General features: G+C 44.2%; 1 protein-coding gene across 1 annotated transcript in view; it reads left to right on the top strand.

Annotated features, from left to right (window-relative positions):
• The window catches only part of VPS4B (vacuolar protein sorting 4 homolog B), a 50953-nt gene that overhangs the window by 11537 nt on the left and 21146 nt on the right, over positions 1–18270 (top strand). Inside the window, exons 3-6 of the mRNA XM_048507986.1 lie at positions 4115–4265; positions 4611–4678; positions 6669–6788; positions 17055–17211. Coding sequence (XP_048363943.1) covers positions 4115–4265; positions 4611–4678; positions 6669–6788; positions 17055–17211 — 496 coding nt within the window. The remainder of the gene's footprint in view (positions 1–4114; positions 4266–4610; positions 4679–6668; positions 6789–17054; positions 17212–18270) is intronic.

The following is an 18270-nucleotide window of genomic DNA, read 5'->3' as shown; positions in this document are numbered from 1 at the left end:
ATTTAAAAGCATAGTATTTTTGTCCATTAATTTTCCAATTCCAAAGCCTTTATTGGGATTATAAATTGCAGAATTAATAACAAGGGCATTTGTCTATTGACTAAAACATTAAAATACTTTAAAATCTACATTAACCATTTGCAACCATACCTTGTAAACCATGCACATAGAAAAGAAATTAGCCGTTACTACTTTGTAGGCAATGATTGCGCCTGACCAGATAGTGCCTCAAAAAACTCGCAACATTCTCACATACAAAATCACAGGAACCATTGAGTGGGAAATTCATAACAGACGGTAACCTAACAACGTTTGAGCTCTCTATCAATGGATAAATGTACACAGAGCGTAGCGACTCGTATATAGGGCATTCCAAGAGTACATGTTGAACAGTCTCAACAACGGCCATATTACATTGACACAACCTGTTCTCATATGGAGTGTTGTTATACCTGCCAAGAGTCATAGCATTAGGCAGAGCGGTAAAAGGAGCCAAAGTGTACGCTCTGCGTTGTTTGGGATTGCACAGGATGTACAGAGAGATGGCACAGTAATCTGACCAGACAATTCCCAAGGCCTGTGGAGAGCAACTTCCCCCCTCCCCCCTGCAACATTTCCAGTTTCTCTCATTCTATTAAAACAGATTTAATTTCGTTATGAATTCTGGTGGCAGACACATTTTGAAATTGATCAGCTGTTAAACCCATGTTGTTAAGCTTCTTATCTATGTCTGCTTTTATCCATTAATGTTATTTGATTAAAAAAGGAATTGCTACACCAAAAACATAGCTTTTTTTTGCAGAAGTAACATATATACATACACACATACACATACATACACACACACACACACACACATACATACATACATACATACATACATTCATACATACATACATACATACATACATACATACATACATACATACATACATACATATACACCAGGGGTCCCCAAACTACAGCCCGGGGGCCAAATGTGGCCCCCTGAAGGCATTTATTCGGCCCGCCAGGCATGGCAGCAATGGCTCCATTCATGTGCAGTGGGGTCTCGAGGGAGAGGAGGAACTGGCCCCAACGGCCGTTGATTGCAGTTACATGATGGCACCCCCAAATCTCCATGCCATTTTTCTGACCCAGAGTTGGAAACCTTACATGTAGCTTAGCGCCTGCTCCACCCTTCCCTCTCAGCTACTCCATGTGTTGCTCTCGGGCTTTCTGTTCCGCCTCACTCCCATTGGCATCAGCCAGGCTGGCGAATTGCTCGCTGGCTGCTAGGGAGGAAAGAACCCAGGAAGATACCTGATCCTGGGTTAGATGGAATGCTTCATTGGGAAAGTTCTGCTTTTTTTTTTTACAGGGGAAGGGATTCCACAGCCTCCCCAACAATATTTGGAGCCCACCCTGTACTTGACATACTTTGGTCACTGTTCTAAAAATAGACCATGACAGAAAGGCTGAAAGGTGAAATCAAACATTTTACAATCATTTGTGCATAGGAATTTGTTCATAGTTTTTTTTAGTCCGGCCCTCCAACAGTCTGAGGGACAGTGAACTGGCCCCCTATTTAAAAAGTTTGGGGACCCCTGATATATACACACACACACACTTTGACCCACTTGTAGCGTGTTTAACTCAGGAGGGGTACCTAGTATATGAGGAGGAGTGTCGTGATATGTATCGTCAACAGTAGATCATCTCCTAGGCAGCAGAAGTATGTCAGCAAAAAGCAGTCAAATGACAGTTGGCTACATCAGCTAGACTGGATCCAACCAGTTCCAGATGACCTTTAACATGATTGGTTTATTAATGTATAAAAGTACTTGTACTGTACAGTGTACTTGTTCCTTTGGGAAACTTGGCTGCTGTTAGACCTGCTACTTGTCCTCTGGATCCGTGCCCCTCCTGGCTTGTTAAGCTTTGCCGGGAGGAGTTACGACCCCACCTGTTGAAGATCATCAATGACTCCCTTGAGCAAGGAGTCTTTCCCGGTGGGTTGAAGGAGGCAGTGGTCCGCCCACTCTTAAAACGACCATCCTTAGATCCTGGCGATCTGGCCAATTACCTCCCCGTCTCGAATCTTTCGTTTCTGGGGAAGATAATTGAGAGAGTGGTGTTGGAGCAGCTTCAGGGTTTCCTGGATGACGCATCGGCGTTCGATCCCGTCCAGTCCGGCTTCCGTCCTGGGCATGGGACGGAGACCGTTCTCGTCGCCCGTCACAAGATAATGCTCATTATGCAGCCTTGACCAGGCCGGTTCGGGTGCTGTTGGTATTGCTAGATCTTAACCGCGGCTGCTTTGATAATGTTCAATTGATCCATGACCTTTTGACCCACCGCCTGGTCAGCTTCGAGTGCGGGGCACTGCTGTCCTTCAGTGGATTGCCCTGGATTCCTCCGGGATCAGGAGTCAGCAAGTGTGGTGTGGGGACCAAGCCTCCTGGCGAGATGCCTTACCTCTTCATTGTGGGAGTGCCTCCTAGGGAGCGCTACTGTCCTCCAGCTGTTATTTTTTAACTATCTCCCATGCGACCCTTGCTCCAGCTGGTGGTACAGGCGGCTTTGGGCTGATCTCTGTCATCAGTATGCCTGATGATACTCAGCTCATTCTGTTGATGGAGGGGGGAGTCGGTCATCGCCCTCTGCAGCTCTGCCAAGCAGCACTGTTTGGAGGCGGTTGCTGGTTGGTTGAAATAGAGCAGGTTAAAACTTAATCCATCGAAGGCGAGAGATCCTCTGGCTCACGTCGTGGGGAGGGTGAGAATTTCCAGCCGCCCGGTGTGGGAGGGGCCTTATTGGCGCCAAGGCCCCACCTCAGTCCGCCCAGCCTGGGTGTCCACCTGGATTAGTCTCTTTCTAATGGAGACCCAGGTGGGCTCCATATAACTTCCGGGTTATCGTTTTTTTTCATCTTTCCGGCAGGCCCGGCGGGGCTGGTTCCCTTCCTCTCCCACACAGACTCTGGCCACTGTGAGTCCATGCAGCGGTCACCTCCAGGGTGGGACTATTGTAATCTTCGGCTCTGCACGCGGGCCTGCTCCGCTTTATCGCGGTTGATCCGGAGGTTACAAGCTGGTCCAAAATGCAGCAACCCGGCTGCTCCCGCGGGGCGCCTTCCGTGATCATATTCAACCAATACTGCACCGCCTACATTGGCTCTCGGTTGAATTCGGATCATCTTCAAGGTATGGGTACTTACCTTTGCTAAAGGCCCTTACACGGCCTGAAGGCCTGGGACCCTCATACCGCCGAGGACCGCGATACCCCATATGTCCCCACTCTGTGGCCCTCTGCGTTCAGCAGAGAGCCAATTTGCTGGTAGTCCCTGGCCCCTCCATGATGCGGCTGGCCTCCGCAGCGGGCCAGGACTTCTTACAGCCTCTGGCTCCCCTGCTTGGTGGAACACACTTCCTCCAGCTGTCTGGGCCCTGCGGGATCTTGGTGAGTTCCGCAGGGCCTGTAAGACGGAGTTGTTCCGCCGGGCCTTTGGAGTGTCCAACCGCTGATTAAGTGCCCCTGCCTCCTCCTACATTTTTGGGTCCATTACCATCTATGGGCCCACTCTTTTTCTCCTCTTCTGGGAGAGTTTAACAAGAATTGTTGCGGGCACTGCTGTTATTAATCGTTCTTAGTTGCTGCATTTTAACTTAAATTATTTACAGTCTAGTATGTAACTGTTATTTTATGTTGTTCACCGCCCAGAGCCCTTCGGGGGTTGGGCGGTCTATAAGACTGAGAATAAATAAATAAAAATAAATAAATAAAAACTGTTGTCTGGCGAAGCACTTCGACCATTCCAAAGCGCCCGCCCGCCCGCCTCACACTCTCTCTCTCTCTCTCTCTCTCTCTCTCTCTCTCGTGTGTGTGTGTGTGTGTATTATTGTTATTATTATTATTATTGTGTGTGTGTGTGTGTGTGTGTGTGTGTGTGTATATATATGTACATACTGCAACTATACGATAAAAGCCTTCCTTGTGGAAAGAGCACCTTGTGTGGAGTGTTTCTTCTTCCTGAGAGGAGAGAGGCTGCAGTGCGTGCAGGTGGACTACAAGCTCAGCTTGTCTACTCTGGGTAGCTCTGCTTTATATCTGCTGACAATTTTCTCATTCTCAGATGAGGCTCAGGGTGACAAAGCAAAGCAGAGCATTCGAGCGAAGTGTACTGAGTATCTGGACAGAGCAGAAAAGCTGAAGGAGTATTTGAAAAAGAAAGAAAAGATGCCTCCCAAGCCTGTGAAAGAATCCGGCTCCACTGATGAAAAGGGGTAGGTCAACTTCACTTTTCCCTGCATTTTCCTGGTCTGCTTACCTATTTCAGCATCTTTAGTGGCGATAGAACATTGCCCAAAAGATCCGTCTTAGGACAAGGCATGCTTTTCCTACGTCCTGCCTTAAACTTGCATTCTGGATTGTGTTCTCAACGGTGATGGTGGTGATGGTTTTGGCTGACGTTTCCAGACCTGGTGACGTTTCATTGTCACTTTTCTGTACATTTTTCCAAGCATTATGTTCCAGGAACAATTCTCAGTTCTACTTTTACAGTCCACACCTGTGGTGCTGAAGTTTTTTTTTTCCCCCTTTGTTTTTCTTTAACTTTGATTCCAAATTAGGAATGACAGCGACGGGGAAGGAGAGTCAGACGACCCCGAGAAAAAGAAGCTACAGAATCAACTGCAAGGTAGATTCGCATCCAGCGGGGGGTGCCTTTGCCAAAGTCATTCTGTCAGGTTATCGGGCTGACGATTGGGGGAAGGGGCGGGATGGACGTCTAGAAAGTAACTAATATCTGGGCAATTCCATGCCTGTTCTACTGCACTCTGTGCATACTGCACATTATCAAACGTATGTCTGGACCAAATTTATCCTGTGAAGCCTTTGAAGTGAAAAGGTCGTTTTAGAGTGTGCGATGACCCCCCACACACACACACAAAAAAAGCAAACAAGAGGGGGCGGGCAGTGTAGTCAGTTCGTTTTGTTTCTGCTGCTCTTTTTGTCCGTTCCCCCCCACCCCCGGTGTAACCGTGTGATCCTAGTCAGTCAGGGATCACAGTCCTCAAGATCGGTGTTGGCGAACGCCACTCTCACAATACTAGAACCAGGGGGCATTCATTGAAAATGCTGGGGGGGAGAATTAGGACTAATAAAAGGAAACACTTCTTCACGCAACGTGTGATTGGTGTTTGGAATATGCTGCCACAGGAGGTGGTGATGGCCACTAACCTGGATAGCTTTAAAAGGGGCTTGGACAGATTTATGGAGAAGTCGATTTATGGCTACCAATCTTGATCCTCCTTGATCTGAGATTGCAAATGCCTTAACAGACCAGGTGATCGGGAGCAACAGCCGCAGAAGGCCATTGCGTTCACATCCTACATGTGAGCTCCCAAAGGCACCTGGTGGGCCACTGCGAGTAGCAGAGAGCTGGACTAGATGGACTTTGGTCTGATCCAGCAGGCTTGTTCTTATGTTCTTATGTTCTTCTGTGTTAGTGTTGTTTAGCTGATCAGAATAAAGAGAACTGTACTGCCAGGGGGGGTGGAGATGTGCACCGACTACAAAGGCAGTAAGACAACCTGCCCTAAGAACACCTTTATTGCTTCTTGATAACAAAAGAGGTATTGCTCAGTTGCCTCCGCAATGCTGCCGTTGCCTTAGCAATCCTGTCTTGCTCTTGGGAGCGGTGAAATTGCATGTGTGAAAGGGCAGGAAGGATCGCCTAGTTGCCTTGTCAATATAGGTGCAGCTTCCTTCCTCTTGCACTGCTGTGAAAGGTCACCTTTTTCCTAGGCTCAAAAGGAGCCGTCGCAAAACGTATCCCCTGTTTCAGCTCAAAATCTTTGTCAAGGCCAATTGGCCATGCTGGCAGGGGCTGATGGGAATTGTAGTCCATAACATCTGGAGTGCCAAAGGTTCGCCACCACGGAATTAGGGCATTATAGCCTGTTAGGTGAAGTACTGTGGTACGTACAGGTGTGCATTTGGCTCATATTAGTATTTCTATTAGCAGTGATGTTTAGCTTTATCTTTCACAGAAGCTAATTTAGAAATCAATCGAGACCTTTTTTCTCACTTGTTCTTTTCTCATTCTGTTGAGGATTTTAATGGCTCATCTCCAGGGAGTCTGCATGAGGCAGTTTAGGGGAAAAAACCCCCATAAAAGTTAACTGAAACCCAGTATTAAAAACCTAGTTAGGACATGAAAACATAGAACACTGAATGAACTTAATAGCGTTAGCCTGAAAGCAGACTATAGAATGGTGTTTCAAAAATCAACTTCTTGTCCCCTTCAGTACAAGCGGAATCATTCACATTTAATCCACTTTTACAATTGTTTGAGAGTGCATTATTCTGCATGTGTGGAAGGGGCCACAGATTATTGGTACTAGTAAAACAGCATGTGATAATCATATTGCCTATGATAGCCCAAGGGTAGCCCACGCAGGAACCTTTGAGTGGGACTCTTCTGATCACAGCTGGAAAGTTTTGTCTTAGGGAGCCAAAGTATATAATGGCAGCCTGCAGATATGTAGGCGACCCCAGAAGCCCTGGCTATGCACAGCCTATCCCCCCCCACCCCCCCACACACACACACACATACACCGGCATTCTTTCATTTTCACCTGCAAGAAGGAATAGATCTTTATTCACCTTCGTGTTCTGTTTCAAAGGCGCCATCATCATGGAGCGGCCAGATGTCAAATGGAGTGACGTCGCCGGCTTAGAGGGAGCAAAGGAAGCGCTTAAAGAAGCAGTCATCTTGCCTATTAAATTTCCACATCTTTTCACAGGTAAAACCGGTTAAGGTATAGTTAAGGTATAGTTAAGGTATAATGGGCTTGTTAATCAGTGGTCTTGCTTTCGCATGCCGCCTTTTGAATTAGATCCTCAAATGTTTGGATTGTGCTGGCGGCTTTAGGGGAGCTCTGAATTATTCCAAAGCCAGCTGGATGGAGAATCCGTATTGCACTCTTCTGAACTGCTATTAATTCAGGATGTGGGACAGACGTTCTACGGGACGTTGAATGAGAGGCTGGTGGAAGAGGCTTGCTCGCTACCCAGCACAAGCCTGTCGGCTGTCATGCACGATGTGATTACTCTTAATCACACTAATACCATAGAGTGACAGTGGTTGCAGTTACAACCGATATCGCCTCATTGTTAGTGGGTTCTTTTGATTTCTCTTCAGAGTATATAAATCGTTCAAAACACATCTGGGCAGAAGTGCTTTTGGGTTGATCCCTGCTGCAACATGTAGATCCGTGGTGGCGAACCTTTGGCACACCAGATGTTATGGACTACAATTTCCATCAGCCCCTGCCAGCATGGCCAATTGGAGTGCCAAAGGTTCACCACCACTGATGTAGATTATCCATTGAGATCTGCAGTGCTGTTGCCATATATTCGTGTTATTGATATTAGAATTCAGATACCTTTATTAGCATACAAAAATGAATTAAAATTTGTTGATACGGATATTAAAGGACTGTGGTCAGAATGTTCAATCACACAGGACAGTCTCTCTTCGCACTTGCGATAGGCGTCTGAGATTGTGAAAGCTTTTGCCAAACATGCTGTTATGATTAAAGTTAATGTAACCTAGCAATGATATTAAGATCATAAGAGAAACTGTTATGTAACTGGTCCCCAAACTGTGTATAACAACAACAGCAACATTTTTATTGATAGCCATAGACCTTACATGTGTGTACATAAAACATATAATCCAAAAATCCAGAGACGCACTAAAACCATGTATAACCGAAATCAGCAGTATAAAGCTTATCCAGTTCCAAAACACAAATATTAAAATCCTATATAACAGGCATATCTACAATTTAGCTCTTATAGCTGGCCCGTCAATTAACTTTTCCCTAATACTAGCAGCTAAGAACATGAAGATTGCAACGTTATATGAAACATCCTCAAAGACGTCAGCCATGAGAAAGAAGACTGTCTTCTTCACTACATGTCCTATTTCTTATAATGTTACATATGGTGTACATAAGCATAGAAAGAACAATGTAGAATATGCTGTGTGATACGTTCTACCTGCTTTAAGCCAAGTTTGCATAACCTAGACTCCTTCGGGCATTCGTCAAATCTCCCTTGTAAATATTCTGACATAAAAGTCTGAAGTCTTAAGCTTGTAAATGCAATCCTTAGATGGGCCTTATTACTGGCCTAACAGGGGTAAGGGTTTTATTAAAGGGATTCTCCACCAGCTGCTAAAAGTGTAACAGCACACATAGGGTTTTAAAAGTAGCAAAGGGGAATGAGCTCTCACGTTGGCAGCAAGAGGGGCCAGGAGGAGATCTTTTAGACTGTATAATACGGGGAAGGAATTCTGGCAATGAATATTCCACAGAGAAGCAAGAGTCCAAATTGAATTTAAACGTTTTATATAAATTTGTTTAAAAATACAAACACACAGTGAGACATAAGAGCACATACATTCAAGTTCCTCAGATATAAAAAGGTTTTAAAAGATAGATTGGATGATAGAAATGGAGGGGGGGTTTTCAGGGTAATAACTGCTACCTAAATTCAGCTGAAGAAGATCTTGTAAGAAGGCAAGAATTCAAATGACCAGCATCTGAATCCAGGCGAAGGGATCGATATCGTGTCTCAAACTGACCAGGACTCAAAGGAAGGTACAGGCTAGGTAAGAGCACTGGTGTTGGGGTGAACTAAACTTTTATACCCTCTTTGCCCAGGTAGGGGCGGGAACAAGTGAGTTTTAAGTTTCATTTTTTTCTAAATTCTCTGGAACTTCCCATGCTGGGCTTGCGGGCTGAGGCCTATCTAAAAGCTCTTTTATTGTTCTGTAAACCTTGGGACAATGGGAGTCAATTGGTCCTAGATTATACTTCAGGAAGCACAGAATGGCTTTTATGCAAAGTAACTCTTACAGTCTCTGCCTTCAGTATTCAGATTTGAATGAGGCTTGATTGATTCAGGATGGGATCTTGTTGTTAGGGAGATCATATCTAGAGGTTGGGGAAATGCAAGGAAGCAACCATCTGTTGCTAGAAGAGATAGTGAAATTCAGCAACTGATGCTAATGTGGCTTTCCATCTTCTTTGTCTTTAACAGTTTCTATAGCAAGGTGTGGTAATCAAGCATTCTCGTGACTCTCAAATGAGACCTCCAGGTTATGCTGGAGTAACTCATTATCTTAGCTTTTGTTAAAGTAGTTTTGACCTTTTGGCTGTGGTCAGGTGATCATGCGGCTACCTACACCCATAGGAGTGCTTTTGGCAACTGGCTTTTGCCAATATGATTTTTAAAGGAAAATATACTGCTATGAGAAATATATATATTTTATAGGATTGGTCAGAGAGCTTACAGCCTCTTTAAGTGAATTTAAGTATTTGTACTTTTCTTTACCTTAGGAAGCCATGGGGCATAATTTGTCCTGGCAGCTGTGGCTTTGTCTTGTAAGGCATTCTTATTGAATACCCAGTCACAAACTTTATTTCTCTCCCATGATGTAATACTCTCCAAGGAAGATATTTCATATTGTACAAATAAAGGATGGATTTAACTTTCCCACATGGTTATTTTTTTCTTGAATTTATGGCGCAGACCCACCAAGTGGTCATTATTTAAATTTGATCGCCTTTTTTAGTAATCTCAGCTGTCCCCTAATAGTGATAGCTGGTAAGCCCACTTCCAAATGGAGTAGGGGAGCGGGGGTAGAGGGCAACAAACCTAAGATCCTTCTTAGAAATATATTTTGAATAATTTCTAATTTTTCTGCTGATCTTCCAACTTGATCATATTTCTGCTCCATACAAAACCTGGGAGAGGACTTTGTTTTGAAACACTGTAATGATTGGAAGAATCAATTGACTTCCTTTGCCAAAAAAAAACCTTTAAGTATATTTACAGTATGTTTTGCTGTGGAGATCTTTTCTTTTAATGGAGTCTTCCGGGAAAGAGATGTCTGGAAGGTTAACCCCAGGTATTTGTACAAACTCGTTCAGTCGTTTGGTTCATAATCTGCCAGTTATGCTTCGTTCTGCTGTTACCAAACATGACAGTCTTGGATTTATTACAGTTGATTTTTAATTCGTTAGTTCTGCAATATTCAGCTAACCTGTTGAACACTCTGTTAAGCCCTACTTTTGTGATAGACATAACATCGTCAGCACAAAGAAGGATCAGCACAAAGAAGGATCGGGATCTGTCTGCCCTCAAGTACTGGGGGAAAGGAGACTGGGACCTTTAAACACTGGACACAATCATTTATATACACATTAAACAAGAAGGGAGCTAGTAGGCAACCCTGTTTTACTGCCCTCTTCAGTTGCATTGGGTCTGTCAGCCAGCCTTTATTCCCCACTCTCACTCTAGCTTGTGGTGTTTACTGGCTTTGTAAGTACCCGATAAGGAACGCTGGCGTTTCTTTGTAGCCGTGAGTAGCACTAACACCAAGTACACGTGTAGATAAGGTAATAGAGCAGGCAGTTCAATGCTAGAGGAAGGCAACAACAACAATTAATGATTGGTGTAAGAACCTTGAGCAGGCAGATGGCTGGGAAATGAGAGGCTTTTTCTTTAGCTATTTATCTTGGGAGGTTGCAGTGATGGCTCCGCTTGGTCAGTCTTTCGCCCAGCTAGTTTCTGAGCTTGGAATAGGAAACGCCCAGCATGACCTTTGGACTGTTTGTCTCTCTGCAAATAGTGTAGGGAAGATGAAACCACTGGTTGAGAAACTGCTGCAGGCCGTTGCTACAGGTAGGCTGAATTAGGACTGTTGGGAAAGATGCTCTCTTCAGCGCCTGAACTGTGTGTTTTGGTCAACGTGGGAAGAATACTCATGATGCTTCAGAAGTGTTTTAAGAAGTATTTCAAGCGTGTTTGTTAATTTTATTCTTGAGTTTGTTGTTTCCTGCCGGCTTGCATGTATATTACGCCAGCTGGCTCCTAAATGGACTTGGGCTCCTCGTGTCAGAACACGGGAAACATCCATCCATCGTATGGCTTCACTGGACATATCCTTAAGCCTCGCCGCACTAATATATTTCCCTTTTACGTTGCCCCTAATTATAACAGTTTTCGAATGTGTATTTGATGCTGGATTATTTTAAAAAGGTCAAGGATTTAGTAACATTTGAATACTTAACTCACAGAAGAAAGGGAAAACCTTTATTATTGTTCATAAACTTGTCCTTCTCTAACGACGGGGTTATGTTATCTTTCTATCTTCACCCAATAGAGGAGAGAAGAAGAAGAAGAGTTTGGATTTATATCCCCCCCTTTCTCTCCTGCAGGAGACTCCAAGGGGCTTACAATCTCCTTGCCCTTCCCCCCTTACAACAAACACCCTGTGAGGTGGGTGGGGCTGAGAGAGCTCCGAGAAGCTGTGACTAGCCCAAGGTCACCCAGCTGGCGTGTGTGGGAGTGCACAGGCTAATCTGAATTCCCCAGATAAGCCTCCACAACTCAAGCGGCAGAGCTGGGAATCAAACCCGGTTCCTCCAGATCAGAGTGCACCTGCTCTTAGCCAGTACGCCACTGCTGCTCCCAATAGAGGGCGCTCAAGGACTTTCAGCCCCATCCAGAGGGGGTGCGAATATGCTGGAGGGAGCACTGTGTGGCTGTGCCAGCAGATTTGCACTCCCCAGGGCACTTGCCCAGGCAGAGGGGCAGATCCGTCGGCGTGAGCGTCAGCTCCCTCCTGGCCATCGTCCACATTGTTCCAGCAGCTCAGGCTTAGGATCTTAGGCCACTGAAAAGGTTGCGTATGTACATTAAGTCCAATGGGGGCTTCCCACCGGCAGAGAAGCTTTTTACCATTCAAGCCTCCCCATGCAACTGGGAAGCGGGCTGGCGTGGCTGCTCGTGGCTGCTACACCATGGCTGGGTGCCCAGCCCATTGGCTGGGACGGCCCATGAGCCAAAGTACTTATCTTCCCTGAGTTACAAAAGTACCAGCATTCTGGGAAAGGTGACTCCAGCAAACTCACCTTTTAATTTAGGTGATGGTATGACATCTAGTCTGGCAGACAACAATTACGTAATCTGGGGCTAGACAGAGATTTTAAATTTGTCAGAAGAGTTGCCGCGGGTTCTAATCCATTTATAGGAAAGAGAACACATTGTTCTTAACACCTGCTTTTTAACTTGTGCCAGTGCTACTTAATTATTATCCATGGTTAATAAAAAGCAGAGGTGAATTGGAACTAGCTTTTCAAGCCTTTGATAACCAACTTTTCAGTGAAAAGAGTTTTCCTCTAGCCTTAGAAGTCTAGATCAGCAATTAAATAGAACCTAAATCTGGAGTCCGAATGCATCTAGCTAAGCAGCTAATCTGGTTATTTTTCTCAAAAATGTATTTATAATTGCATTTATAATTAATCCATCTACACAGTAGGAATCAAAACTAGCTAGCTTACACTTTAGACTAACAGACACACAGGATAATAATGCTGTACCATCCATATAGAGTATAATTGAAAGATCGTTGGTAAAAAAATAGGTGCATGATAAATAGGTCCTGAAATAGCTTTGACAATATCATTAATAAATAAATAAATAGTGGATAAGAGAGAACACCTTGTAAGCTAGGAATCACATCAAGGAATCTGGCCTTCCAAACGGCATCTAATTTTAATTTCAGTAGATTGATATTGTCTAATCAGTAAACATAGCAAATGCCTACTAATTGCAGTTTCTTTCCGTTTCTGCCTAGCTCTAGAAACACTATCAGAGGTCAATCTCAAATTCATAAGTGCTACATATGAATAAAAGAGGCTGAAACACTCGCCCAAGACCAGAAATGCTGGAGGGCACTTGTTGCCCGATATGCTGCTTTGCATGGGAGGATCTAACAAATGTTTAAATGTTTATTTACAGAAGTATACTTCTCTGTAAAGTGAGATAATGCCGGACAATCATCAGTTGCAGAGCATCCTTGGCAAAACTAACCTTGGCCTTCCAAAATTTCACGTTCTCCCATCCATACTTCCAGTTCTAAACTTAAATAGACTTCATATAATTTTCAGACATACAAATAGAACGGAATCGGATGATAGTTCTCTAGTTTGCGTCTGTTCCCTTTATTCTTAAAAATAGGAACCATCAAAGCTTTTTTTCAGAGAAGGGGGATATATCCTGAATTATCTACTATAGAGAATAATGTGGCCATTACCTCAGCCCACCATTTTGGATTTGATTGTAACTCCAGCCACGCTTGATGCTTTTCAGTGTTTTAGTGAGAGGGATGAGGAGACAATTACATTAATCACATTAAAAGACACAAACATGATTGACATGAATTAATTGCTGTTCATGTAAACATTTCAATATTCCATGTAGAATGTTTAGGTATAAGCAGACCCTAGTCTGTACCAGAGAAGATAAAATCGTATTTCTTGGCACTAATACATTCCTGAACTCTGCACTCAAGAGGACAGTTGTTAACTGGCTGAGTGGATGAGAGGTATCTAGCTCATCTGAATACTATGATGCTCAGCCCTTGATGGATTGCATATGTAATGAAGAGGAAGGAATAAATTATACTAGGCCAGCAACTGGAGGTTACCTAAAGTCTTTGTTGGTATTCCTGAAGGTTTGGGAAACATGTCAGAGAGTCACATGAGGGAAACGTCTTGCAGGTATGATAGCTGGAAAACCACTGCCTCTTGGGGTCCTTTGTAACTGTTTAATTCATTGGCACAAGTTTAGATCGTGAGCCCCTCGTGTCCTGTTTCACTTTTCTATTTAGGAAAATAAATTTCTGTATTTTTCCAACACAGTTCATTCCAACACAGGGCAGATTACACTAAACAGTTTCCAGGCCAACAAAGTTCTTTATTAAATGGTCTCAACAGACACTGATGACCAAAGCTCAAGCTTTCTAGTCCCCGTTGTTTTCCTCATCTACACGCGTATCACCATCACCAGAATATAAAGAACTGTGTCCTATTCCTTACTGAGCTAAACAGGGCAATTCATTTTTAAAATATTTTTAAATGAATTGGATACATTGGGATAGAATCAACTAGCCTTCTGCTGGTGAACAAGGAAGAAAGGGTACTCTTTGGTCACCAACCGGATCATGGGACCTCCATAGACCAATCATTTGTGACAGAACTGTAGTAAGGAGGGGGATTGGTTGAGATTAGATAGAGAAGCTGGTTGGATCCAGCCCATTATTCAAACACCTTGATCAATAAGCAGTGCAGCTGGAGAGATGCAAAAGGGAATAAAGGAAATATTCTTACAGCTGTAGTGACAACATATGACAAAATTGCTTGTTGTTTGCATTGTAAGCAGCAGAAGATTCTCCATTTCAGCAGCCCCTTTTTTATTGGTTGCCGATTGTTTTCCAATCCTTTGTAGGCATCTCAGGATTGGTTAAAGTGTATTCCGATTTCCTCAGCCTGAATTCTTTGTGATGAGCTCTCATAGCTGTCATCTCCAAAAACTTTCGGTTGGATCCAGTCAGCTTTTTAACTCAGTTTCATCATAATCACGTGGGGCATTTGTGGTCCTCCCTTTTTCACCAGCAGAAAGCTCGGTTGGACCCAGCCTGTTATCTACACTGTCTCAACTGCCTGTCTGATAATTTTATTTCCATAAAGAGGGAACCCAGCGCTCTGGGCTTTAGGCAGATGCACATGTGGGTAATTATCTATGTGTGAAACTTGATGAGTAGGTGCTGGCAGAAATCTAGCATTCTGCTGAGGAATCCTTGATGAAAAGTTCCCACAGATCACCAGTTTCTGTACAACTTTTCAGAGGTATGTACACCTCCCTGGGCATCCCTTCAAAAGCAACCTACAGTAGTTTTTTGGGGGGAAGGGTTAATGTGGGAAACGGTCCTCTCTGAATAATCACAAGTGATTATCGGAGTGGAATTTTCTTTTGTATCCTATTCTTTACTGAGCTAAATAGGGCAGTTCAATAGGGATAAGAACATAAGAACAAGGCAGCTGGATCAGACCAGAGTCCATCTAGTCCAGCTCTCTGCTACTCGCAGTGGCCCACCAGGTGAGCTTTGGGAGCTCACATGCAGGAGGTGAACGCAATGGCCTTCTGCGGCTGTTGCTCCCGATCACCTGGTCTGTTAAGGCATTTGCAATCTCAGATCAAAGAGGATCAAGATTGAGTCAACCAGCCTTTCTGCTGGTGAACAAGGAAGATTACTCTTTGGTCACCAAAAAAGAGGGTATGCCCAGGATCATGGGACCTCCATAGACCAATCATTTGTAACAGAACTGTAGTAAGGAGGGGGATTGGTTGAGATTAGACAGAGAAGCTGGTTGGATCCAACCCATTATTCAAACACCTTGGCCAACAAACCATCTTAATATCAGTCATAGCTTGAGATGAGATCGAAAGGTGTATATAGGTTGGGATCTATAATATATTATCGTAGGGAACTACCCCATCAGTTTCGTCAGCATGGCCAATTGGCCATGCTGGTAGGGGCTGATGGGAATTGTAGTTCCTGAACATCTGGAGAGCCGCAGGTTCCCTACCCCTGTACTAATGGAACATCACTGGGGCCTAGATCTTCTGTTGGCACAAGCCTCAATTTGATTTTAAAATCCTTTTGATCAGGGTCCCCTGTGCTGCGTCACCTGAATGCAGTCAAGTCTGAGGAAGTTCTTAAATCAAGCTCTGGGTATGAAGGAAGAAGGCAAACATTGCTAATCCTAGTGCAGTTAACCGCATCTTGTCCCGATGTCTGATTTGCAGCCGTTCCTCCTAGCAGAAAGCTCATTTGGATACACTGACACATTTGGATACACTGACATTTTCTTACCGCTAGAGCTCCGTGTGATTCAGTTACCACTGACTCTACACCAATGGAACACATCCGTAACTCTCCAGCTTCTACCATTGTTTATATTCATAAAATTAACAAGTAGGTGTGCAACTGGATGAAAAAGATTTAGTAAAATGTGCCTAATTCCTCAGTTCTTACTCTAAATATGGGAACGCCACAGGGCTGTGTGTCGAGTCCTTTATTGTTCACCCTTTATACATATGATTGTACTCCTGTCTATCATAGTAACACCATTATCAAATTTGCCGATGACACAACGGTGGTGGGGCTCATCTCTGGAGGGGATGAGTCTGCCTATCAGAGTGAGGTGGACCGACTGCTCTCATGGTTCAGGGAAAATAACCTGGTTCTTAATACTTACAAGACAAAGGAGCTTATAGTAGACTATAGAAGGAATAGCTCAGGAATTCAGCCCTTGACTATAAATGGAGATCAAGTAGATTGGGTGGCTAGTTTTAAATTTCTGGGCATTTTGATTAAAGAGGACTTGACCTGGGGCGTACAGACTGCCGCGGTGGTTAAGAAGGCCCAGCAAAGACTGTACTATCTGAGACTTTTAAGGAAGCAACAACTGGATGGAAAACTCCTGGTGTCCTTTTACCGCTGTGCTATAGAGAGTGTCTTAACCTACTGCATCTGTGTATGGTTCTCCAGTTGCACAGTGGCAGATAGGAAGGCGCTCCAAAGGGTGATCACTACTGCACAGAGGATTATCAGCTGCCCTCTCTCCTCCTTGGAAGAACTCTATAATTCCCGAAGCCTTAAAAAAGCCCAAAATATTCTGAGGGACCCGTCTCATCCAGCACACTCTCTTTTTGAACTGTTACCATCCGGCAGACGATACAGGTCTATCAAAACTAGGACAAAGAGGCTTAGAGACAGCTTCTACTCTAGAGCTGTGGCTATGCCTAACTCCGCGGCTTCGTGTTGATGTGTTTGGGGCTGTGTAGGGATGGGTGGAGGAAGGGGAAAGTGAGGGTGGGGTATGAGTCTGAAATTGTGTGCATCGAGGAATGCTGCTGTAAATTTCGTCGTGCGTGCACAATGACAATGAAAAATGCTGATGCTTATAAGTTATTTTCCCTGATGTCCGTTCCAAAATAGAAGGTGGGAAAGTGTAAGACCGTTTTGGGGCATCTGTGATCTTTTGGCTGTTGGAAGATTCCAAGTCGTGCTTCTATGTCCTGTTTTGTTCCAAAGTGAACAGTGCTCTTCCACAAGCAGTTCATTTTTTCTTGCGTTTCTCTTTCAGGGAAGAGAACCCCTTGGAGAGGAATTCTTTTGTTTGGACCCCCAGGAACAGGAAAATCATACTTAGCAAAAGCTGTTGCAACAGAAGCCAACAATTCCACCTTTTTCTCCGTGTCGTCTTCTGACCTGGTTTCAAAATGGTTGGGGGAGAGTGAAAAGTAAGTATTTCACTTGGTTAATTTTTGCAACAGCAGACCTTTTAGACTCTAATTTTACCTGCTTACCTTACTTTATCTTATTTGTTTGTCTAAACGCAGTGGGGGCGAACCTTTGGCGCTCCAGATGTTATGGACTACAATTCCCATCAGCCCCTGCCAGCAAGGCCAATTGACCATGCTGGCAGGGGCTGATGGGAATTGTAGTCCATAACATCTGGAGTGCCAAAGGTTCACCACCACAGGTCTAAAGCATTTCAATGCCTCTGTTTAACTTAACTCCAGGTCTCCAAGGCAATGAATTATGGACAGCCCAATCCAGAGGGGGGGGCGACAAATCGCCCTCTGGAGGTGGCATGGGATTACACCAGTGGAAATACCCTCCTTCTTGGAGTTCCCAAGAAGGTTGTTTCTTGGGTTACCACCTCTCTAGCTTCAGGAAGAAGGCACCCAGACTAGGGCCTCAAAAAATGAACAGGGAGGTTGAATGGTCAGCATAGTTCAAAAAGCACCAGACTGTTCATTGTCAGTCTTCTGTGCAGTTCCACACTGGGGACTGTGGTAAGTCAGCCAATAGCTCTAGGATTCTCAAAGGGGGTGTCCCTTTCCTCAGAGCAAGCACAATGTTTTCCTGCCCAAACCATCTCATGCTCAGCCTTGAATCTTAGAATCATCAGCTACCAAGCAATCATGGGTGATTGCTGATTTTTCCTATGGGGAAAAATGTCTGTGTGTCTTGAACCTAATTCCCAAGGACAACAGATCATTAGCCAAGCTGATCCAGGCTGAGGCAGTTTGTCAAAAAACAGGTAAATGTTGGCAGACATGCTGCTGATTTTTTTTTGGTTTGCAAAATCTCTTGTTTTAAGGAGGCACGTATGGCTTTGATCCCTAGCCCTGCTTAGCATAACCAGGAGTAGAGTGGAGGCTCTTTCCTTCAGGGGCATTTCTTATCTAAAAATGTATATTCCCTTCGGGGGCAATTCTTATCTAAAATTGATGACATTCCCTTATCTGAAATGGATGACATTCTTTCACAAATGAAAAAGAAGAAACGGCCAA

Source organism: Sphaerodactylus townsendi, linkage group LG09 (genome assembly GCF_021028975.2).
Source record: "Sphaerodactylus townsendi isolate TG3544 linkage group LG09, MPM_Stown_v2.3, whole genome shotgun sequence".
NCBI classification, from domain to species: Eukaryota; Metazoa; Chordata; class Lepidosauria; order Squamata; family Sphaerodactylidae; genus Sphaerodactylus; species Sphaerodactylus townsendi.
This window is presented reverse-complemented; position numbering and strand designations above follow the sequence as displayed.